Here is a 19549-nt window from a genome sequence, read left to right on the forward strand (position 1 = left end):
TTATTTGAAAAGTTACAAAAAAAAAACGGTTAATAAAATAAAATATTATTATTTTTGGCCAAAAATAGGTTATTAGCGATAATTTTAAGTCTTCATTAAAATTTATTAATAGCAAAATAGTTCGAAATGACCGAAACTTTTTTAATTTTGGTTACAGAAAACTTCCTACTGACAAGCAATGTTTTCGAAGTGTCACACTCCGATTTTCTTAAAAATTAGTGTGAGGCAGGGAAAAGGTGTCATGATAACCAAACAAACGTCCATTTTTGCCCTAATTGCCCAGGAGCTGCGTTACACGCATTTCAAATTTGGAAATTTATGCAACTTCACGACATGTATGTTTCGCATGCTGCATACTTACCTATATGAAGCACATTATGTCATATGGTAAGTATGCAGCACGCGAAACAGCGAAGTCATGAAGTTGCATAAATTTCCAAATTAGAAACGCTTGTAACGCAGCCCATGATCAACTTATAATTTTAATATAATAATATACCTTTATTCCTTTAATTTACGAATGAAGATACTTTATACATTTTCTAAAAATGTTGTGAAATAATGAAATTAGTTATTTCTATTCTATTTATAAATAAAAGTAATAATATCTTCATGTGAAGAACTATTTTGCCATACTACAAGAGTAGTTTGAATAAATCGAAATTTCGGATATTATCAAATGGCAAATATTGAAATAAAAAACGTTGTAAATTCTTTTTGATAGCTTTCATATTTATATAAAACGATATAAAATATTTATTTATTCTAAACTCTTTATAGAATTTACACCAAACAAAAACGTAAATAATTGCACAAATAAAAGCGTAGATATATTAAAAATATCTAGATATTTCAGTTTTTGGATTCACTTGGCATTCTCACAGTAATGGAATGACCAGAGGTGCTCGAAGCAAAGTAATTGGAGACACCAAGCACACTTCAAGAAGAACCTTTTGGTACATCCATTTTCTCCGCAGGTTCCAGTTTCTGTTGAAAAGCAGAACTGTGCCGGGGTCTCAAATGCTGGGGGCCTGGTCGGTCCAAGGTAACCGGCTTTCCAAAAGCCGTACTGGATTGCCGCTTGGAATCGTGGAGCGCTGAATTGGTTCATAGATATGGACACTAGCTTGATTATGGAGTTTCGCTCTGACAGTGTCACATCAACTCCCATTGCAATGATGCGATCTGAAAATTTTCGCAGGAAGCACTTTAGGGGTCTATTGAAATAGACATCTTGCGGCTGCACCCATCCAGTTGTGCCTGCAGGGATTTCAGCTATTGTTACTGACTTGGCCAAAGGCAAGTTGTCCAGAAGCTCGTCGTTCCACCAACCAAACCATTTGTCCCTCAGAAATCCTGACTTGCTTTTTAGGTGAGGAATCAGACACTTTTCAAAAAATATTCCATTTTGAAACTTGTGCATCTTTCCTGATTTTGTAGCAAGTAAAACTAAATTGGGAGGCCGGAAAATCTTCTTTAACACAGAGGGGCCAAATTTCCCAGTTGTTTCCTGCAGAATCAGCAAACTAGGGGAGTGTAGGCGGCCGTCAGCGGATGTGACAGGAAGTATGGTAGATGAGTGCGTAAGAGCATGTTTGCTTTGTATCAACTGAAACAATATAATTCAATTCATTTTATTGACTTAAGGCATGAAATTACTAACAAAAAAATAATAATTTAATAATATTTTTTATAATCTTTATAAAAAATTAAACCGCTCCTTGATGTCTTTTAATGAGAATCATGGTATATTTTAATATTCAATCAAATATCATTGATAAATATTAAAATTGTAACAATAAGTATGTAATTTTATATAGATATATATTTTTTATAACATACCTTCCAAACATTGCTGGCTCCTATCAAGTCAAGGGTTCTCCCGGTGTGAATTTCTCTCACAAGTCCCATGTGATCCGCGTTGAACACATTCGATGCGCCTATCTCCTTGACTAGTGCAGCCCCGTCTTTGACAAATTCTTTCCCTTGCTGAATGAGCTCCTCTTCTCTCTCGATAGAAGCTTTCGTCATAAACTTTGTGACTTTGCGATCACCAACTCCAAATCGCCTTTTCCAGTTGTAAACAAACGAGCGTGATGCAAAGAAGTTTGTCAATTTAGCTGTTTTTCCTTCATCAGCAGCCCACTCCATGAGATCACAGTCATGTATCAAATATCCATTTTCACGCGCATTGTCGAAGCGTCTCTTCACGGCTGCAACATATATATTTTTTTATTTATTAAAAAATTATTTTACAACATTTCATAATAATAACAAATAAAAATATCAATTGACATTTACAGTTCCATTAATATAATAATAATTATAGTTATGTAATTTAAATCTTTCTTTATTAATTAGAATTTTTTAAATCTTTAATATTTTTTATTTTAATTTATAAATTTATTATTAATTTAAAAAAATTAACAGTTTCTTCATAATTATTTAAATATATTTTCTTATTAATAGTTTGAATGCTGAAACTTGAGGTTTTATGTTACCTAAATATACAGCAGCTAATTTGTTCAGTCTATCTCCTCCATTTTCCAGCTGCGATTTCCATCTGTATAGTTGTCTCCTACTCGTGACGTATCTAAAGCGGTGCTGCACAGATTCAATAGGACGAAGTTTTCCTTTTGTGGCTCTCCAGTAGTTAACAGCATTTTGCTTTTCCTTCAGACTAACAACAATTTGTACTGCACCTAAAGGGTTGTCATCATCTGGGCAGTACTCGGCGTTGTCGCCCTCAATTTGTTCAGCGTGTTGCCCACGTGGATGAATCGAGTGTCTTGTTTCCAGAGTATTGTCATGAACATCGTAATCATTTTGCGTTTCCAGTGAGTCAACCAAGTCGTCAATTAGGAGTTCACTAGTAGTCTCATGCTGATAGTCGAGTGTAGTTTCTTGGATAATTTTGTCAATGCTGTTGAAGTCACATATTATTGCTAAAAAAAAAAAGGAAGTTGCTTGTTTTAAAAACTTGTCATTCAATTAATAATAGTGAATATTACCCTTCAGATGGCTGGTCAATTGTAATTCGATTAGGGTAGGAACTGTGGTTTTCAAAGTATCAAATCCACAGTCGTAAATCAATTGTTGTATAACGTTGTGAACAGAAATTATTTGATCACTCATTTTCAATAAATAAAAAACACATCTATTTCCTCGTGTGTTTTTCCAAGAACTGATTTTATGGACTGATTGTGAATTGAGGGTGAAGTTGGTTCGACCGTGCTCTGGAATGCGCTCCCTGCATTCTTAAAATTACTAGAGCACCCTGCAAGTTTTGCATGGGCACTTCGTCCTTATGTTGTTATGTTTATACAGAACTTGTTCCAAGGTCGCAGAAAAGTTCATCGTCGGTGGCAGATAAATTCCAATAAATTCAATACGGCCATAAAAGGGAAGAAGAATAAAAATCGTCAAAATTGCACATTATTATTCTTCATAAAGCCACAATTTTTGTTGAACTTTTTTTAAATGCAAAATTAAATTGGCAAAACAATTTAAATTAAATTTTAATTACAAGTAAAATTAAATTTCAATATTTTCAATAAAATTTAAATATAATATTTTCATTCAAATCTAATTTTAACATAATATATTTGAAGATTTAGTTTTCTAAATTTAATTAACATTTTTAAATAATTATAATTAAAAAAAACATCGATTAAATAAAGCATCAGAAAACTGAATTTTAACCTAAAATTCTTGATTCAAAAATTTAAGAAAATATTGATTAAAAAAATGGTCATTTAACTCTTTAAGATAGATGATATTTTTGCAAGGGCTCAATTTCTTTTTAAATTGCAAATATACGCCAAGATCAAAATAACCAAAATAGCATTCTTTTCCGAGCCGTTTTTCAATGATATTGTCTATGCTATGATCACTAAAAATCTATTCCTGTTAAGAGTAATAAAACACCAGTCTTGCTCCAATCAACTTTCACTATCATTTTAATAATAAATAAATTATAAATTAATTTTCGGTTTCATTTTTATATACATATAAACTTTTGAAACGTTTGTCAAAAATTACTAATGTAAATAATGAAAAAATATTGCAAGTAAAAATTTTAAAATTAAAAATTATTTCACTTGTCCAAACAAGTAAAATTACCATTTCAAAACAATATATAATAACACAAAAAAATAATTCTTTTTAACTTAACAGCCTAGAAATATAAAGTGCATCCATCAACTTTTTAGATTGCCCAGATTTAATTATTAAGGAACGCTGAATAGTTTTTAATGGTTAAAGACCTTTTTATATAAAATTTCAACTAAAACTTTATACTTCTTAAAAATTTTGAATTTGGGCTGCGTTACAAGCGTTTCTAATTTGGAAATTTATGCAACTTCATGACTTCGCTGTTTCGCGTGCTGCATACTTACCATATGACATAATGTGCTTCATATAGGTAAGTATGCAGCATGCGAAACATACATGTCGTGAAGTTGCATAAATTTCCAAATTTGAAATGCGTGTAACGCAGCTCCTGGGAAATTAGGGCAAAAATGGACGTTTGTTTGGTTATCATGACACCTTTTCCCTGCCTCACACTAATTTTTAAGAAAATCGGAGTGTGACACTTCGAAAACATTGCTTGTGAGAAGAAGAAAAAGTGAAATTGATCATGAAAAAGGAATAACAAAGTTTTACGTTGCAAATAACAATAATTTTAGAAATTAATTAATATAAAAATAAAATGAGAAAAAAATTTATAAGATTTTGTTTCATTACCATATTTTTTAATACATATTATTGTTTCTTCTTCAAGAACATTTATAAGATTTAATAACAAAATACAAAAAGTCTTTGCCTTTGCGAAGAACGTGGCAAAGCTTTTGTGGGGTTCAAGTTTCAAATTTATGGAAATTCGGAAGAAAAATTATCAAATCTTATGTTAAAATATGTCATAGTGAGCCTCTCTTCAATTTGGAGTTTTGAAAAATTACCCTAGACTTTTTTGATTTTCCATAACTTTGGAACGGTTTGAGTTAGAACAAAAATCTATAATGTTTCTGGCCCAAATTTTTACGCTGAACAACTTTGCCATTGACATTCAAAGTCAAAGGCTTAAGGAAAATGTCACTTTTTTGCAATGTTTTGATAAAGGACAATTTTTGACGCTTGATATTTTTGGTGGTATAAGAAAAAATGTAGCCCGTGAAATTTTACATCAGCCCTGTAGTTTTCAGAAAAGCTATTCTTTCCTTTCTTGAGATAATAAAAATAACGTGAAACGTGCTTTTCCGAAAAATTTTTGAATCAACAAAAAAAAAACGAGAAATCATAAATTATGAGGCAATTGGTTATGATTCATAGAGACAAAAAAAAATTTGATACAGGGCATATATCATGGTCCTGATTCATTTTCAAGAAAATTGCAACTATAATTTCATTTTCATCAATATAATTATTGGAAATGAAGATTCGGGCTTTTCCTCGTTGCAAAAAATTGTTTTTATTCAAAAAACAAACGGCTCTACCAGTTTCGGTCACGGTCTGCGACCCTATTTCATGAGCAAACGCGCTGCTCGCTGACTAATACAAAACAATGAATAAAAATTGAATAAAAACAATTTTTTGCAACGAGGAAAAGCCCGAATCTTCATTTCCATGATCATCTCCTCGAGTGTTAACTTCTTCAAACAAATATAATTATTTGTTATTTCAACTTTCAAGCATTTTCATCTAATTAAATTAGAAATATATTTAAAATGTTGCTAATTTAAAAGTTTAAATCAAGATTCCTGATTAAATAGTGGAAAATGTACCTCCATGAATGTTCCGGGCGTTTTGATCAAGAAGTAGAGGATGTAGCCGGGGATGCAGACGAGGGAGGAGGAGGTGAGGATCCAGCCGACGGTGATGGACCACGGCGGGTACTCGTAGTCGCCGCTCTTCAGGTCTTCGTAGCCCACCAGCGAGAAAATGAAAATGGCCTGCCGAAGAAAAATATAAAAATCATATGTAATTTTTTATAAAAAATATTTGGAAAAAAATTCTAACCAGGATGAAGACGGGGCTGATGCAGTTCCAGCAGAGGCGCCAGAACAAGCCCGGCCGGATTCCAATCATCATCTCGATGTCGGAGGAAAAACGGTTGACGCCGTAAAACCAGCAAACGCCCACCGCCTCCACGAACACCACGAACAGGATCGAAATGCCTGGACCGTAGATGTTCAAAAGGTTCACCAGGTACTCGCCGCCCTGAAAAATCACACCTTTTTTAACAAAATACTATTTTATTCAACTACTTTAAAAATGTCCCGACTTTTATTTGAATTTTTGGTAACTGTGCAAAATAATTGGCAAAATTTGGTGATTGCTTTTGTTTGTATTATGGAAAAATAAAAAAGTGATGTTTTTTTAATTTTTTTTAGTAATTCAATGATAATTTAAATTAACTACAAGTTTTGTTTAAACATTTCTCTCTCAAATGGGCTAGCGGTAAAAAACAAATAAAATATATATTTAATATTTCAACCTTTGTTCAAACAATTGAAATTATTGATGCCACAGTTGTCTTATTTAATTGAAGTTCACGAGCGCATTAAAACTATTTAAATTTTCTATCGATTGGCGTTGGTCTCTAATTTTTGCAGGAATTAAATATAAAAAATAATGCAATAAAATCTAGATCAATGATTGAACAGGAAACCTTATTTTTCAACCCTTCCGCTTTGATAAATTTTTGCGCTTTGAATTTAGAAGAAAATGTTAGATACAAAAAATGTGCACAATTAAATTTTCTACAAGTTTTGAAAGGAACATTTTTCTCTTAAATGTTTTCCAAAAGAGCTAGAGCTAAAATACCAATAAAAAATTACAAAATTTTGGCCATAGTTCAAACAACCGAAAATTTTGGCGCCAAAAACTCATTAATTAGAGTCAACTTTGAATGTTTCAGAAAGCTAATTAAATTTTCTATCGATTGGCGTTGGTTTTGTGTTTGAATAATTAATAGAAAAATTACTGGAAAAAAATCATATTCGCCACTTTTTGAAGGGTACTTTTTACTCTGGCAAATATATTGGCGTGAATTTATTTTCAGGGTCCTTTTGATTTCTGGACCAATTAACCAAATGGCAAAGATGAGCAATAATAGGAAAAAAGGAGTTTCATATAATCGCCTTGATGCATTGACGAAAGATGCGAGAGTGGCATTGGCGAAATTGATGAGGGGGAAGAGCGGAAATTTATTCTTTTCACTTTTATTCGCGGCGTCTCGGCGGTTTATCTCGGTTTTATTTATGTACTTGTTGCTGAGAGGGAATTGAAAAGGAAAACAAAGACGCGGTCCCTCGGGAAAGCACGGTGCGGTGCCGAAAGAAACTTAATTGTGGCGCGGCGAATTGATTGGAGTGGCTCGGAACAGCAGAAACCTTTTGCTATCTCGCACCTCATGGAACATTCATGACGGCAGAGAGAGCGGAAAAGAATTGCCCACCATCCATTACGAGTGCGCCATTTCCATTCCGTGTCAATAAAAATTTCCATGCCAGCAAACAAACGGTCCGAAAAAACCCCCCGACTTGCGGCTGAATTTTAAAGCAGGCGCTAAAACTTTCCAGAGAGTGCAATTCTCTCACCCCCGAGTTTCAATGCTGGAAAAAGGGTCTTTTGATTTGTTTTTAAATTGCTACTAAAAAAAAATTGAATATACTCATTTATATTTCTGGACTATTTTGAAACTATTTCATAAATTGTTAGCAATATTTCTGTTTGATTTTCCTAGAATTTTATGAAATAACATCATTACTTTGAAACATAAACTTTGGATTAAAAAAATTTAAATTTTTTCATCAATTTTACATCTCAAAAGTCCATAGAAAGTACCATAGAAATTTTGTTTTACTTCCTTAAATCTGTTAAAATTTTGCTAAAAATTGACTTTTCTTTTTAAGAAAGTTGAGAAGCAGAAATTTGACGCGCTTTATTGATGATTTAATCATAAATATTTGAGGACAATTAAAGTATTAAAATTGTGGATGGACTCACGTAAGTGCAGGTGGGCAGGGAGCAGATGTAGATGAAGACGAGGAGGCCGGCGACGAACTTCTCCCTGTGCCTGCCGAGCGCCCTGGGGTACTCGTCGCACAGGGCCGTGATCATCGCCTCCAAACCCCCGAACGTGCTGTCCAGCCCTGCGAACGCGAGTCAAATCACGAATAACGAACAAAAATGCCCTGCGCTTCGTACCCAGCGTGATCAGCATGATGAAGAAAATTATGGACCAGAAGACGGAGCCAGACATGGTGGCGATCGCCTCCGGGTACACGATGAAAACTAGGCCTGGCCCTGCACACAACAATAACAGATACAATCGGAAAATACACAAGCACGAATATTAAAGCACGGCTTTTGCGATGAATCTTTCAATTTAATCTCAATTATTTTGAATACTTGGCCAAATTTCCACAAATGGATCAAATTTTATTATTATTATTATTTATTCTTCTCGGTCAATACAAAAATTTAAATTGGAAAAAAGAGAAGAAAGGGTTTATAATAATTGGTTTATAATGGAATTTTTTTCAAATGAAATCAATAGGGCGCTTGAAATGAGATGGGTCGAAAGTTCTTCTTGAAATTGAAAAAATTTTGAAAATGTGTACTTAAATTTCATAAAAATCGAATATCACTGAAGTAAAAAGTTATTTTAATTGGAAACACAATTAATTTTGATATATTTGCAAACTTTTACATTCAATTTTGAGGAATATAGAATAAATGTTGATATTATTTCCACTCACAAAAGAATTATATCACTCCTGAGCAGAGGTTTTTGGAGAGTAAAAAACAGTTTGATTAATTTTGATGGTAATTTTTATCTAAATTTGTATACTTCAGTTGCGAGGAGAAATAGTAAGAAAAATTGAAGTCTTCGGGGAAAACTGAATTTTTGAAATTTAACATTGTTTCTGGTGGTATTTTTTTTTCTCCAAATTGGTGCAACCAAAATTGAAAAAAATTTGACCAAATCACCCAAATAGAAGATGGAAAAATATTAATTCAATTTATATTGATCTGATGGAAATAGATTTGGAAATTTTTATTTCAGTTTTTAAAACTCTACTTGAATATAGTAAAAAAAATGTTTGCAGAAAATTACAATTAATTCAAATTCTCCAATGTTCAAACGAAATGTTAAAAAATAAATTTCAAAGCCCGCTTGATGATTATTGTTCAAAGAAATTACCACCTAAAAAGAATAAAGTCTCACGTAATTTAGCAATAATAATTTTAAATTGAAAATTGTACCAATTTTTGATGAAAATTTGTGAGAATAATGAAGATAAATTTAGTTCTATTTTTGCTGACCTTCAAGGCCGACGTCCTCGATGTTCTTGTTCTGCACGTGGGCCATGTAGCCGAGCACGGAGAAGATGACGAAGCCGGCGAGGAAGCTGGTGAGGCAGTTGACGCTGCTCGTCAGGATCGCGTCCCTGCAACACCCAATTAGCCTCGCAACTTTCCAAAGCATTCATCACGGCTTTAATTACTTTTCCAACAAACAAGCGAACAAACAAACTCGCCACCGCAAATAATCATTCACATTTGAGAATTTTCTTTCCCGGCCCAAACGAGCACCGAGATAGTTTTCCAAGAGGTCTCGCCTGCCTCGACAAGACACCCCATCTAGGGTGTGTGCGTGTCCGAATCAGTGATACGAGGCATCAAGCCGAGAGTGCACGTCTCGCCTTCTAATAAAGTCCGCACTCTCGGCTAATCCCATCGCCGGCCGAATCAAAATTCACATTCCTTTCTGGCCAGTTTTTTTTTCCACCAAAAGTCGGCCCCACTGATTTTGTTAATTAATTTTTTCTTCTCAAAAATTTGGGTCCAAAGTTTAAAAAAAATTCAACCAATTTCGCGTGAGGTGAACTAAAGGTCGAGTCACTTTTGCTTGTTTTAACTTATTTGAACTGAAATACGGTTGTTATTGAAGTATATTTAGTTTTTTGTTAACAGTAATTTTGAGGTTTTTTAAGTGGCATTTCAACTTAAGTCGCTATTTTTGAGAAAATTTAAAATTTAACTAATCACAAAATTTTAGATTTAATGTAAAATTACACAAGCTACATTTTATCCTGCACCTGCAAAAAAATCAGAAGGGAAAATCATCCCAAAAATTGTAATTTTTTAATAAAAAATCATAAAATCGCTTTAAAGTGACCTTGACCTTTGACCTGACAGCTTTGGTGTTGGCTGAAAAGTTGTTCGTTAAGAAAAAATCAGTCCAGAGGTGGAATTTTTATAACTCTAGCACGCGCGGATGCAAAGCATGTTTTAAAGTTTTTCCAAAATTTTGGTAAAAAATCCTGTTTTCAAAAGCACTAATTTATTTGAACCTCAAAATTATTTGTTTACTGAAACAAATTCCTCGAAAGGCTCTGAAAATTTATACTCATGGAATTGGTCTTATTCAGTATTTTACTTTTAAATAGGTCATTTTTATTTAAATAATAATATATTATGTGTTTTTTTTTTTATTGAACTCTAGATATAAATATTTGGTAATTAAGTTAGCTTTTAATGAGGAATTTTTATAATACTTATAATTTCTTATTGACAATCTGTGTGAATTGTGAATAAAATTAATGGAAATTTTATCAAATCACAAAAATTATTAAATGCAAAATTTTTTTTTCACAAAAAATCTGAAAAAATTTAGTAATTATTTTTTTTTAAATTTACGATTTTGTGGTATTGATTTCATTGACAAGCGTTAATTGCAGCTTCAAATTGAGGAAGGGATGAAATGTTTTGGTACCTGTAGCAGTTGTTGTGGAACTTGTTGTAGCTGGAGAGGGCGAGGAGGGTGCCGAAGCCGGGGCCGAGCGAGAAGAAGATTTGCGAGGCGGCGTCGATCCACACCTTGGAGTTGCGCAGTTTGTGCCACTGGGGGGTGAGGTAGTACCTGATGCCCTCGTCGGCGCCGGGCAGGGTCACGCCGCGCCCCAGCAAAATGAACAACACCACGTACGGCATCAGCGCCGTGATCCACACCGCCTGTCGACACAAAAGTCAAGCCTCGTTAAAGCCAAAACCTAACGGCCCGAGCGACAAGTTGTGACAAATCGCACCCTTCAAATTAATTATTCATGAGAAATTAATTGTTTCGGCTGAAAGATCGGTGATCGCTCGTTACTTTTTTAGATCACAATTTACTTTTTTTCAGCCACAAATTTTCAATAGAAAAAGAAATTTATAAGTTTTTTTTATTTACTTTCTTCAAAAGTGATCGAATTTTTTTAAATATTCTTCATTTAATCATCTTTTTTTTTGTTATTTTCTGCACTGATAATTTGCAAAATCGTTTTTAAGAGGTCACAGGTCTCGGAGTTCAGTGACCTTACGTGACCTGACCTGTATGAACGATACATTGTTAGATGCAGAAAGTCAAGACAAACACTTTTTGTCATTACAAATTTTGTCTTATCTTTTACAGAAACTGATTTATCGCTGCCTGAAAATTAATTTATATTGCAAAAAAGCGATTTTTCACTCTTTTTTAATATTCAATTAAAAATATAAATTAAACGGTAAAAGTCACCATTCTGAAAATCAGGTAATTTGTTCTACACACTTGGGGCTACATTTTTTCCTATACTGGGAAAAAAATCTGACGGGTGCATCTTTGCGAAAATTGCGTTTGAAAGTGAAATTTGCAATTAAGTGACCTTGACCTTTGACCTACGCAAAACTTGTCAACAACAAAGTTTTTAAGCATGAAAAGTTGCGTCCGAACGTGAAAAGAGCATACATTTATTATTATTAGGAGCAGAGATATTTGTATTTTTGTGTTTTTGGAAAAATCTGATTTCCCGGAAAAGCACCAAATAATTGTAACTGAAAAATTAGGAGGAAGCAACTTTTTCCAACCCCAACATATATATGAATTTCCAAATATTTTCATCAACAATCCCACTCAAATGTCTCCAGGATCTACCTTGATTTTGAAAACCACGATCAAATTTAATTATTGTTTATGATGAAAATTGCAAAAATTAAGAAGTTAATTGTGTGACCTTGCCGGTGCTGCGGACGCCCTTCCACAGCGAGAAGTAGACGAGGATGAAGACGGCGAGCACGCACAGGGCCAGCGAAAGTTTGATCGGCCCCATGTGGTCCAGCCCGTCGGACAGGTGTTGTTCCAAAACACTCCGCCTGCAAAACAATTAAACACGCATTCGCAAACTTTGCAAGTACCTTCTCAAAAGATCAAAAAGTTTCTGCGCAAAATCATTAATTATTAACACGGAGAAATCGATTTTTGAGGGGAAGAAGAAAGACTGTTTATTTCTAAGTCTGAAATCTCCAAACTTTAAATTATAATTAATTGAGAATTTATATTATGTCTGTCGTTCAAAAAAGTTTTCATTGCAAGACACAAAATTATGTAAATGCAAGAAGTGTAAATTTTAGTAAATATTTCATCCTCAAATAACTTAGTTTAATGAGTTTAATCCAGTTTTATTAAAAGCTTAAACTGGTTCAGTTTTATATTTTTTGAGGAATTTTGTTTTCAAATTTTCTTAGATTGCGTTCATTTGTAAAAATTAGAGAGCCAATTTAATTTTAATGTAATTTTTTTTCAATTAAACAATTATAAATTTTGTTAAATAATTTCTGATTCAAAAAAGACCAGTTTTAAGAATTTAGTTTGAAAATATTGAGAATTGTTCTGATTTGAAAGCAGTTTAGTTAATTTTGGTAATTTTGCAACCATTTAAAAAATATTTAGCAAATATTTGACGTGTTTGATATTTTCTTGAATTTTGTTAACTGAGCATAAAAAATTTCTAACAAAAACGTTTATAATGAAACAAATCCACTTTGTGTCTAAATTTTGTCATCAACTTTACATGGAAAGTAAACAAATTAATTTTGTTTTTACTTTTAAATCTGAAAAAAGTGGAGCCAGCAAAACGACTTTTCTAGAAAATTTGAGAAAGTTACGAAGCGGAAAAGTGCCTTTTATTGATTTGACAAGAATTAAAAGTTTAGAGATTTACTTTGAATGCAGTTGAAATGTTAATTTTGACGATGCAATAATTACGTGAAGAACTCCTGGGCCGGGCTGGTGGAGTTGGCGTGCTGGGCGGACACGTTGAGGACGGGCACGCAGTTGTCCGTGTTCCACGAGTTTCCGCAGCTCGTCCACGGCAGCTCGGCGCGGAACGACGCGAACAGGTAATAGACGGCCCAGCCGATGATCGTGTTGTAGTACATGCCCATGTACACGTCGATCAGGCAGATCGCGTACCCCACCCCTGTCAACACACACACACAACATTATTTTTTCTCTCTCTCTTCCGAATCATCGATTTCGCATTAATTTTTCCGGCTGACTCTGTAAATCGCGGAACCCTCCGAGCACAATCAGCGCATTTTCCGCCAAACTACCCCCGCCAGTTGACCCTACTTAGATTATTATAATTGAATTTGGAACTTTGGCAAAGCTTCAACTGTTTATTTGAATCAATTTGTATTTAAATTTTCTATTGCGCAACAAGAATGTCAATTCAACAGTGGAAATTTTTGTAATTAAAATTAGAAATTCTCACGAAATTTGGAAAAATTAGGTGAAAATAAATTGGAAAATAAAATAAATTCCAAAATTGTAATTCAATATCAAATGAGAATTTCTTTCCCTGGATTATGAGAACTAAACTGAAATTTTAACTTTTCCAATTTCGCTTGAACATTTGATTTTATTTTTCCATCTCAATTGGGGTGATATGAACGTGATTCGGTATAATTTTTGCCAATTTTGGTCGAATTAATTTTGAAAAATAAATTATTTTAGAAAATTCCCATAAGAAGCTGTGTAAAATTTCAAAAATTCAGTTCTATGAATGAATTAAATTTAAAAAAAAAATACTAAATAAACAGCGCCGTTTTATAAAGCCTCTCAATCTTTGCATGAAAATCAATATTTACTTGCAAAGTTTCATTATCGGTGTAATTAAGTTATTATGCATCATTTATTTCCGGTCGGGCGGGTTGCCTAGCCGAGAATATTGCAGGCGTCAGGCAAAAACTTCAATATATCGAAGAAAAGAGCCAAGCTGCAAATTTGTTGTCTATCAAATTTATCGACATAAACTCACAACCAGTTTTAAAAGATTCAGGTTAAAAAATTTATTTATTAGAAATAAACAAACACTATCATGATTTATTTCTTTTTAAGTCAAATGAATTGTAATTGATGAAAAGGACATCAAAATCATGCTGCATTTGAAAAATCACAATATTTCTCTGCGTGCTTGGTTTATTATTGGGTAAAAATTGCCATGTTGTGAGAGAAACATTGAATGAGAGCAGTTTTTGAATTGAAATAATCGCGTTCCTCTCGAACAAACACGCGTTGAATTGGAATTCAATTGGTTTATTCCGTGTCGCAACAGGAAAGCAAACATTTGGGCCTCGCGAGACAAAGCGAAAAGTGCGATTCGGTGTTTTTCGGAAAGAAAGAAATAGGGCGAGAGGTGTTTTGTCGATTTGCAGCCGAGACGGCGGAAAAACTACTAAATTGGCCAAATCTGCAGAAACGAACGCGACTCGTCAAAGGACGCCAATAGAGCACGCCGAGATAGAGATGCTTCCCCTAGCTCGTTTCGTTCCCATCAAAATGCACGCAGACTTCCTTCAAAGGGTTGAAAAAACTTTTCGTCTATATCAAAAATACCAAATTTTACTTTGGGTAAATTATTTGTCACAATTTTACTCTTTCAAAAGTTGAAATTTTTATTCACAAACAAGAGAGTCAAAGATAATTTTGTCCATATTGAATCTTTAAATCGTAATTTATTATGCAAATTCAACACCTTTTCAATTTAAAGTGAAATTTTAATGGGAATGTTTTCATTTGCTTCAATTTTTTACAGCTAATTGTAAATAAATACTTTCAAAAATTTGAATATATAAATAAAATCAAAAAAGTCTTTAAAGCTTTTCCGAATTAATTTTTAATCGCCAAGGCAGGCAAAGTTTATAATTGGAACTCTTTATCGTTTTTGCAGCACCCTTTGTGGCGCCCCCATGCTCGCTCTCGCTCTCTCGGCACCTGCATGCGTTTTCGTTTTCGGTCTCGTCGTCGCGCGGGATGGATAAACTGCAGAGGTCGCGCGCAATTAAGCGTCGATTCTTGAGTCGTAATCGAATGAATCTCTGCCGCTCCACGTGCAAACCTGATTAGCATGGACCGGCAGCTCCAAGACGCGCTCCCAATCAATTCGCCCCTGCAAACAACCCCCGTCTCTCGCCAATCGCACCCCTAAATCTCATTCACAACAAAAACACCTGCATTTGATCGCAAATTTATTCAAATTTCCAAAATTAATTGGAAGGAGAGAAAAATCCATTAAATCAAACGTGGTATAAAAACTTTTCAAGAAGAAATATGCAATTTAAATTAAAAAATATTTCATGATTCAAAGTGAAAAGGGTTGAGAGTTAAATGTAAAAAATTTATATTTTCAAAATTTTGAAAAATTACAAATTTTGTTCTTTAAGCAGATGAATCACGTAAGGGCAGAAAAAACGTTAAAAAAAACTGAAAGGGATCATTTTGATAACCAGAAAACTGGAATTTATGGCATAAAGTTTTGAGAATTTAAGTTTTATTTAAGGTTTAAAAATTTAATGTTGTTTTGTGCATTCTTCTCTTTTCCAAGAAAGTAAAGCTAATTCTTGAGCTCTTTAATTTAATTGATTTCTGCAAATAAATATCACGATTGATCATAATTTTGGTTCTTAAATTACCAAAGTAATGAAAATTTTGCATATCTTTCAAATTCCAATAGGACCACCAGAGATAAATAAGGTTTTACTAAAATTGCTGTCAAATTAATTCGGTTTTTTAATTTTCTTGGTGGGAGGTTGCAGCTAATGAAGCAAGGTGTCTTTTCTTTAAAGGCACCAAGTTTCTAGGTAAAAAAAGGTCATTGGCCATTGCCCCTGGCAGAAGGTCAAAACGTAAAGTTTTATAGGCAACCTGACAAAAAATCCAAGATAACGAAAAGATGCGCCTTGAAATTTTGCATCAGATTATAATCATCATTTTTCTTAATTACTCGTTTCAACAATACCATCGATTGTCAAAAACCGGTCAAACAACTGAAAATTACTTGTTCGGAAATGTTGAAAAAAATAAAATGAAACAATAAGTCTTTTATCAAAATATTTCAGTGAGTAGATTCCATTCAAAATTGAAAAATTTGAAAACAATTAAACAAGAAGTTCCATCTCCTTTAATTTTCAAAAGTCTCACTTGAGTTTGAAAATATATATTTTTTTACCAGGAGATTATTTTCCTCAGTAAATAAGAATAAATTTGAGGGATCGTTTAAATATTAAGAACATTTTCGGAGCCTTAATTTCTTTAGCTTCAAACAAACAAAGCAAAATATTTGGAAACTCCCTTTCATATTCACAAATGGAATGCGGGCGGGCGGCGAGGGTTCTTTGAATCTGATCGTCAACCCCATTTACCACGAGCAATTGTTGTATGAAAATTCATATTTTGAGGCGTTTTGTTATTAAAAAGAGACGCGACTTGAAAGGATTTGTTTACTTACGTCGTTTTGAAAGGAAGTGCACGTTTTCGTTTCGCGCAAATCCATCAAAAGACTCACTCTCGGAATAAATCATCGCTCGCGCCGAAAATAAAACTGATTTGGCATTCGACGCGCGCGTGTTTCGCCGCAAATAAAGAAAGAAACAAGCTCAAGAAAAAGGAGAGACTTATGTGTTTGCTGACCGCGCCGATCGATGAATTTCCAATCAACGCACGAGTTTGTTTAATTTAATTTGCGCCACAAATGTGTATATCTCGCTGCACGTGCGCCGCGATTTGGCGCCAAATTACTTTTACTGCGTATTTATTGGCCGAGTCCGAGAGATCGTAATGATGTTTGTTTTGCCCTCTTGAAAACGAAAGCAATCACGCCCGCTCGCCGCACCCAAATCCTCAATTATTCACTCTCAAGAGCCAAAGAAAAGCACAAGAGAAAAAATAAAACCCCACGAAACACTAACAAATTGCAGCTTTTCTCAATTTTACTCTTTTTCTCCCGAGTTTTTCTATGAAAAAAGAATAAATTTTTAAACTTTTGATTTGGAGTAGAAAAATATCAAACTAAATTTCAATAGAATGAAGTAAAATCAATTTGCATTGGAAGTAAAAAGCCTCATTTTTTTTAACCCAACCAAAAGGTAATTTAAAAATTAATGCGGGATTTTCAAAAAGTGTCGCTCAAAAAAATTGAAAAATTGATATTTAGATGCAAAATTTCAAGGCGCATCTCAGATTATTTTGTCAGGTTGCCTATTTTCAACTTTATATTTTGACCTTTCTCCAGGGTCAATGACCTTTGACCTAGAAACTTGGTCTCCAGTAGGAAAAGATACCTTGGTTCATAAGCTCCAACTTCCCTCCGAGAAAATTAAAAAATCTTTTAACCAAATTGATTCGTCGGCAATTTTATTTTAGTAAACCCTAATTTTATCTACGTCGACCACACTGGATTTTGATAAATATGAAGACTTTTCATTTCTCAACTTTTGTACGAATCAACTTATGAACTATCGTGATATTTTTTTTTTTATTGATCCTAAAAAATTTGCTTAATTTTCTCCAAAAAGGACAAAATGTAAAAAAAAAACGTATTTTAACCTTCAATTGAACTTTTTACCAAAATTTACGTGAAAACTTGCAATTTTCTGGCTGTCAAAATGATCCTCATAGGTTTTTGTTGTTGAGGATTTTGCAACCCTGAGGAAGTTCCATCCTCTTTAATTTGAATAGTTTTAAGAAATGAGCAGAACAAGAAGAAGCTTTTGAAAAGATAAAAGTTGATTTTGATTGATTTTAAATGGGTTGAACAAAAAACATATCCATCACACCTCAAATACCTTGAAATATATTACTTTCTTGAAAGAAATTTACTAATTTTTATTTAAATTATTATTTCATTTTTAATTATTACAGATGAAAGAAGTGACTTTATTAATTTGACAAAAAAAAAAACATTTTAAAATTCAAGATTAAAAATCTGCATATAAACGTGAAAAAAGAGAAAATTTTCCCACTGACAATGAGAGCAAATTTTTTCTTCTTTTTATTAAAATGCACGTCTAGAAAAAGTAGTTTTTTCACTGTTGAAGCTGGCGACGAGTGGAAAGAAAACGCACCTCGAGTCAAAAATTATCGGCGCTCCGAATAGAAAAGAAGGGCAAGAAAAGCACTTCTGCAAATTGCACCACTTGCAGCGCCGACGAACGAAAACAGGCTATTAATCTCGCCAGCGCGACGACGACCCTTTTCAAAAATTGATTTCGGCCGAACGCGTGCAAATGACCAAGATCCGATCTACGCCGATTAATGGCTCCAATTAAAATTTGTTTGCCGAGACCGCTGCTTTTTGTATGGATTTTTAATGAACAACTTTTATAATCTGGTTAAATATCACCACATGTGACGCCGGCTTAATTAGAATGGCCTGATTTTATATTTCTAACCAAAAGTTAGGCAAGAAATTTGTTTTAATATAAAATTGCAAATAAATTCAAAGTTAATTCATTTTTCATAGCTCAAGTTAAGATGTAAATAAAATTTGCATCAAATCGAGCTTCACTTTGGGAGGAAGAACGAGTTATTTTTTGTTTCCGTCCGTGGTGGATATTTTAATATTGGCGCTGCAGCAAGTTTGTAATTATTCGAAGCGGCCCGCGGGAGATGCAAATGATTTTTCGTCGGACTGACCTTTGAGTGCAGGACAAATGCGGCGCCAAATGGTGAGGCAGCCGCTGCGGTGGAATTGCCCGAGCGCCAGTTCCATGTAGAAGAGCGGCAACCCGCCGAACACCAGCATCAGGCAGTACGGGATGAGGAAGGCGCCTGCAAATGTCACCAAAACAAAGATCACCGCCTCCAGATGGATCGTCCCACTTACTTTTTTCTCGACCCAATTCCCGCGGAATCGCAGGACATTCTTTGTTTTGCCAAAAGCTTTTACATTGTCAACAAACACCCCTTCCGGCGCTTTCAACAAAAAGAAAATGGCAATTTTTTTAACAATATCATGGATAGATTTAAAAAAGGGACGCAAATTTGGAATCAATGATTTTCATTTGATTTGATTTTATTATTTTTTTTCTATATAAGGGATTACAAGAGTATCCTCAGGGCCTTTTGAGGAATTTGTTTTAGGAAATGAATCATTTTAAAGTTTCAAATATGTTCAAGGGCTTTTTAAAAGGAATTATTTACCAAAATTTTAAACCCAAAAAATTACGGGACATTTTGAAAAATTTAAATTGAGTATAACTCTGCAATTAAGAATGCTAGATTGCTAAGGTTTTCAACTCTAGACTTAAATGCTCATGCCAAACAACTTTTCAATTGACACCAAAGCTGTAGGTCAAAGGTCAAGGTCACTTTTAAGCGATTTTATTATCTTTTTAGTGAAAAAGTCCTATTTTGGGCATGATGATCCCGTTTGATTTTTTTGCAGGTGTAGAGGGAAAA

At 33.8% G+C, this 19549-nt stretch overlaps 1 protein-coding gene and 1 long non-coding RNA gene across 2 annotated transcripts in view; one reads left to right on the top strand and one right to left on the bottom strand.

Moving 5' to 3' along the window:
* LOC132203861 (sodium-dependent serotonin transporter-like) overlaps window positions 1-19549 on the bottom strand; it is a 30762-nt gene that overhangs the window by 1190 nt on the left and 10023 nt on the right. The window contains exons 3-11 of the mRNA XM_059632009.1: window positions 18785-18919; window positions 13076-13289; window positions 12045-12183; window positions 10787-11025; window positions 9334-9458; window positions 8212-8310; window positions 8011-8156; window positions 6019-6219; window positions 5784-5951 (exon numbers count right to left, since the gene is read on the bottom strand). Coding sequence (XP_059487992.1) covers window positions 5784-5951; window positions 6019-6219; window positions 8011-8156; window positions 8212-8310; window positions 9334-9458; window positions 10787-11025; window positions 12045-12183; window positions 13076-13289; window positions 18785-18919 — 1466 coding nt within the window. The remainder of the gene's footprint in view (window positions 1-5783; window positions 5952-6018; window positions 6220-8010; window positions 8157-8211; window positions 8311-9333; window positions 9459-10786; window positions 11026-12044; window positions 12184-13075; window positions 13290-18784; window positions 18920-19549) is intronic.
* On the top strand, window positions 174-3926 carry LOC132204025 (uncharacterized). Its single transcript, XR_009442495.1, has 2 exons — window positions 174-1372; window positions 1441-3926. It is a non-coding gene; the product is annotated as an uncharacterized LOC132204025 (long non-coding RNA).

Source organism: Neocloeon triangulifer, unplaced genomic scaffold (genome assembly GCF_031216515.1).
Source record: "Neocloeon triangulifer isolate White Clay Creek 2 clone unplaced genomic scaffold, ASM3121651v1 ptg000020l, whole genome shotgun sequence".
In the NCBI taxonomy this organism is placed as follows: Eukaryota; Metazoa; Arthropoda; class Insecta; order Ephemeroptera; family Baetidae; genus Neocloeon; species Neocloeon triangulifer.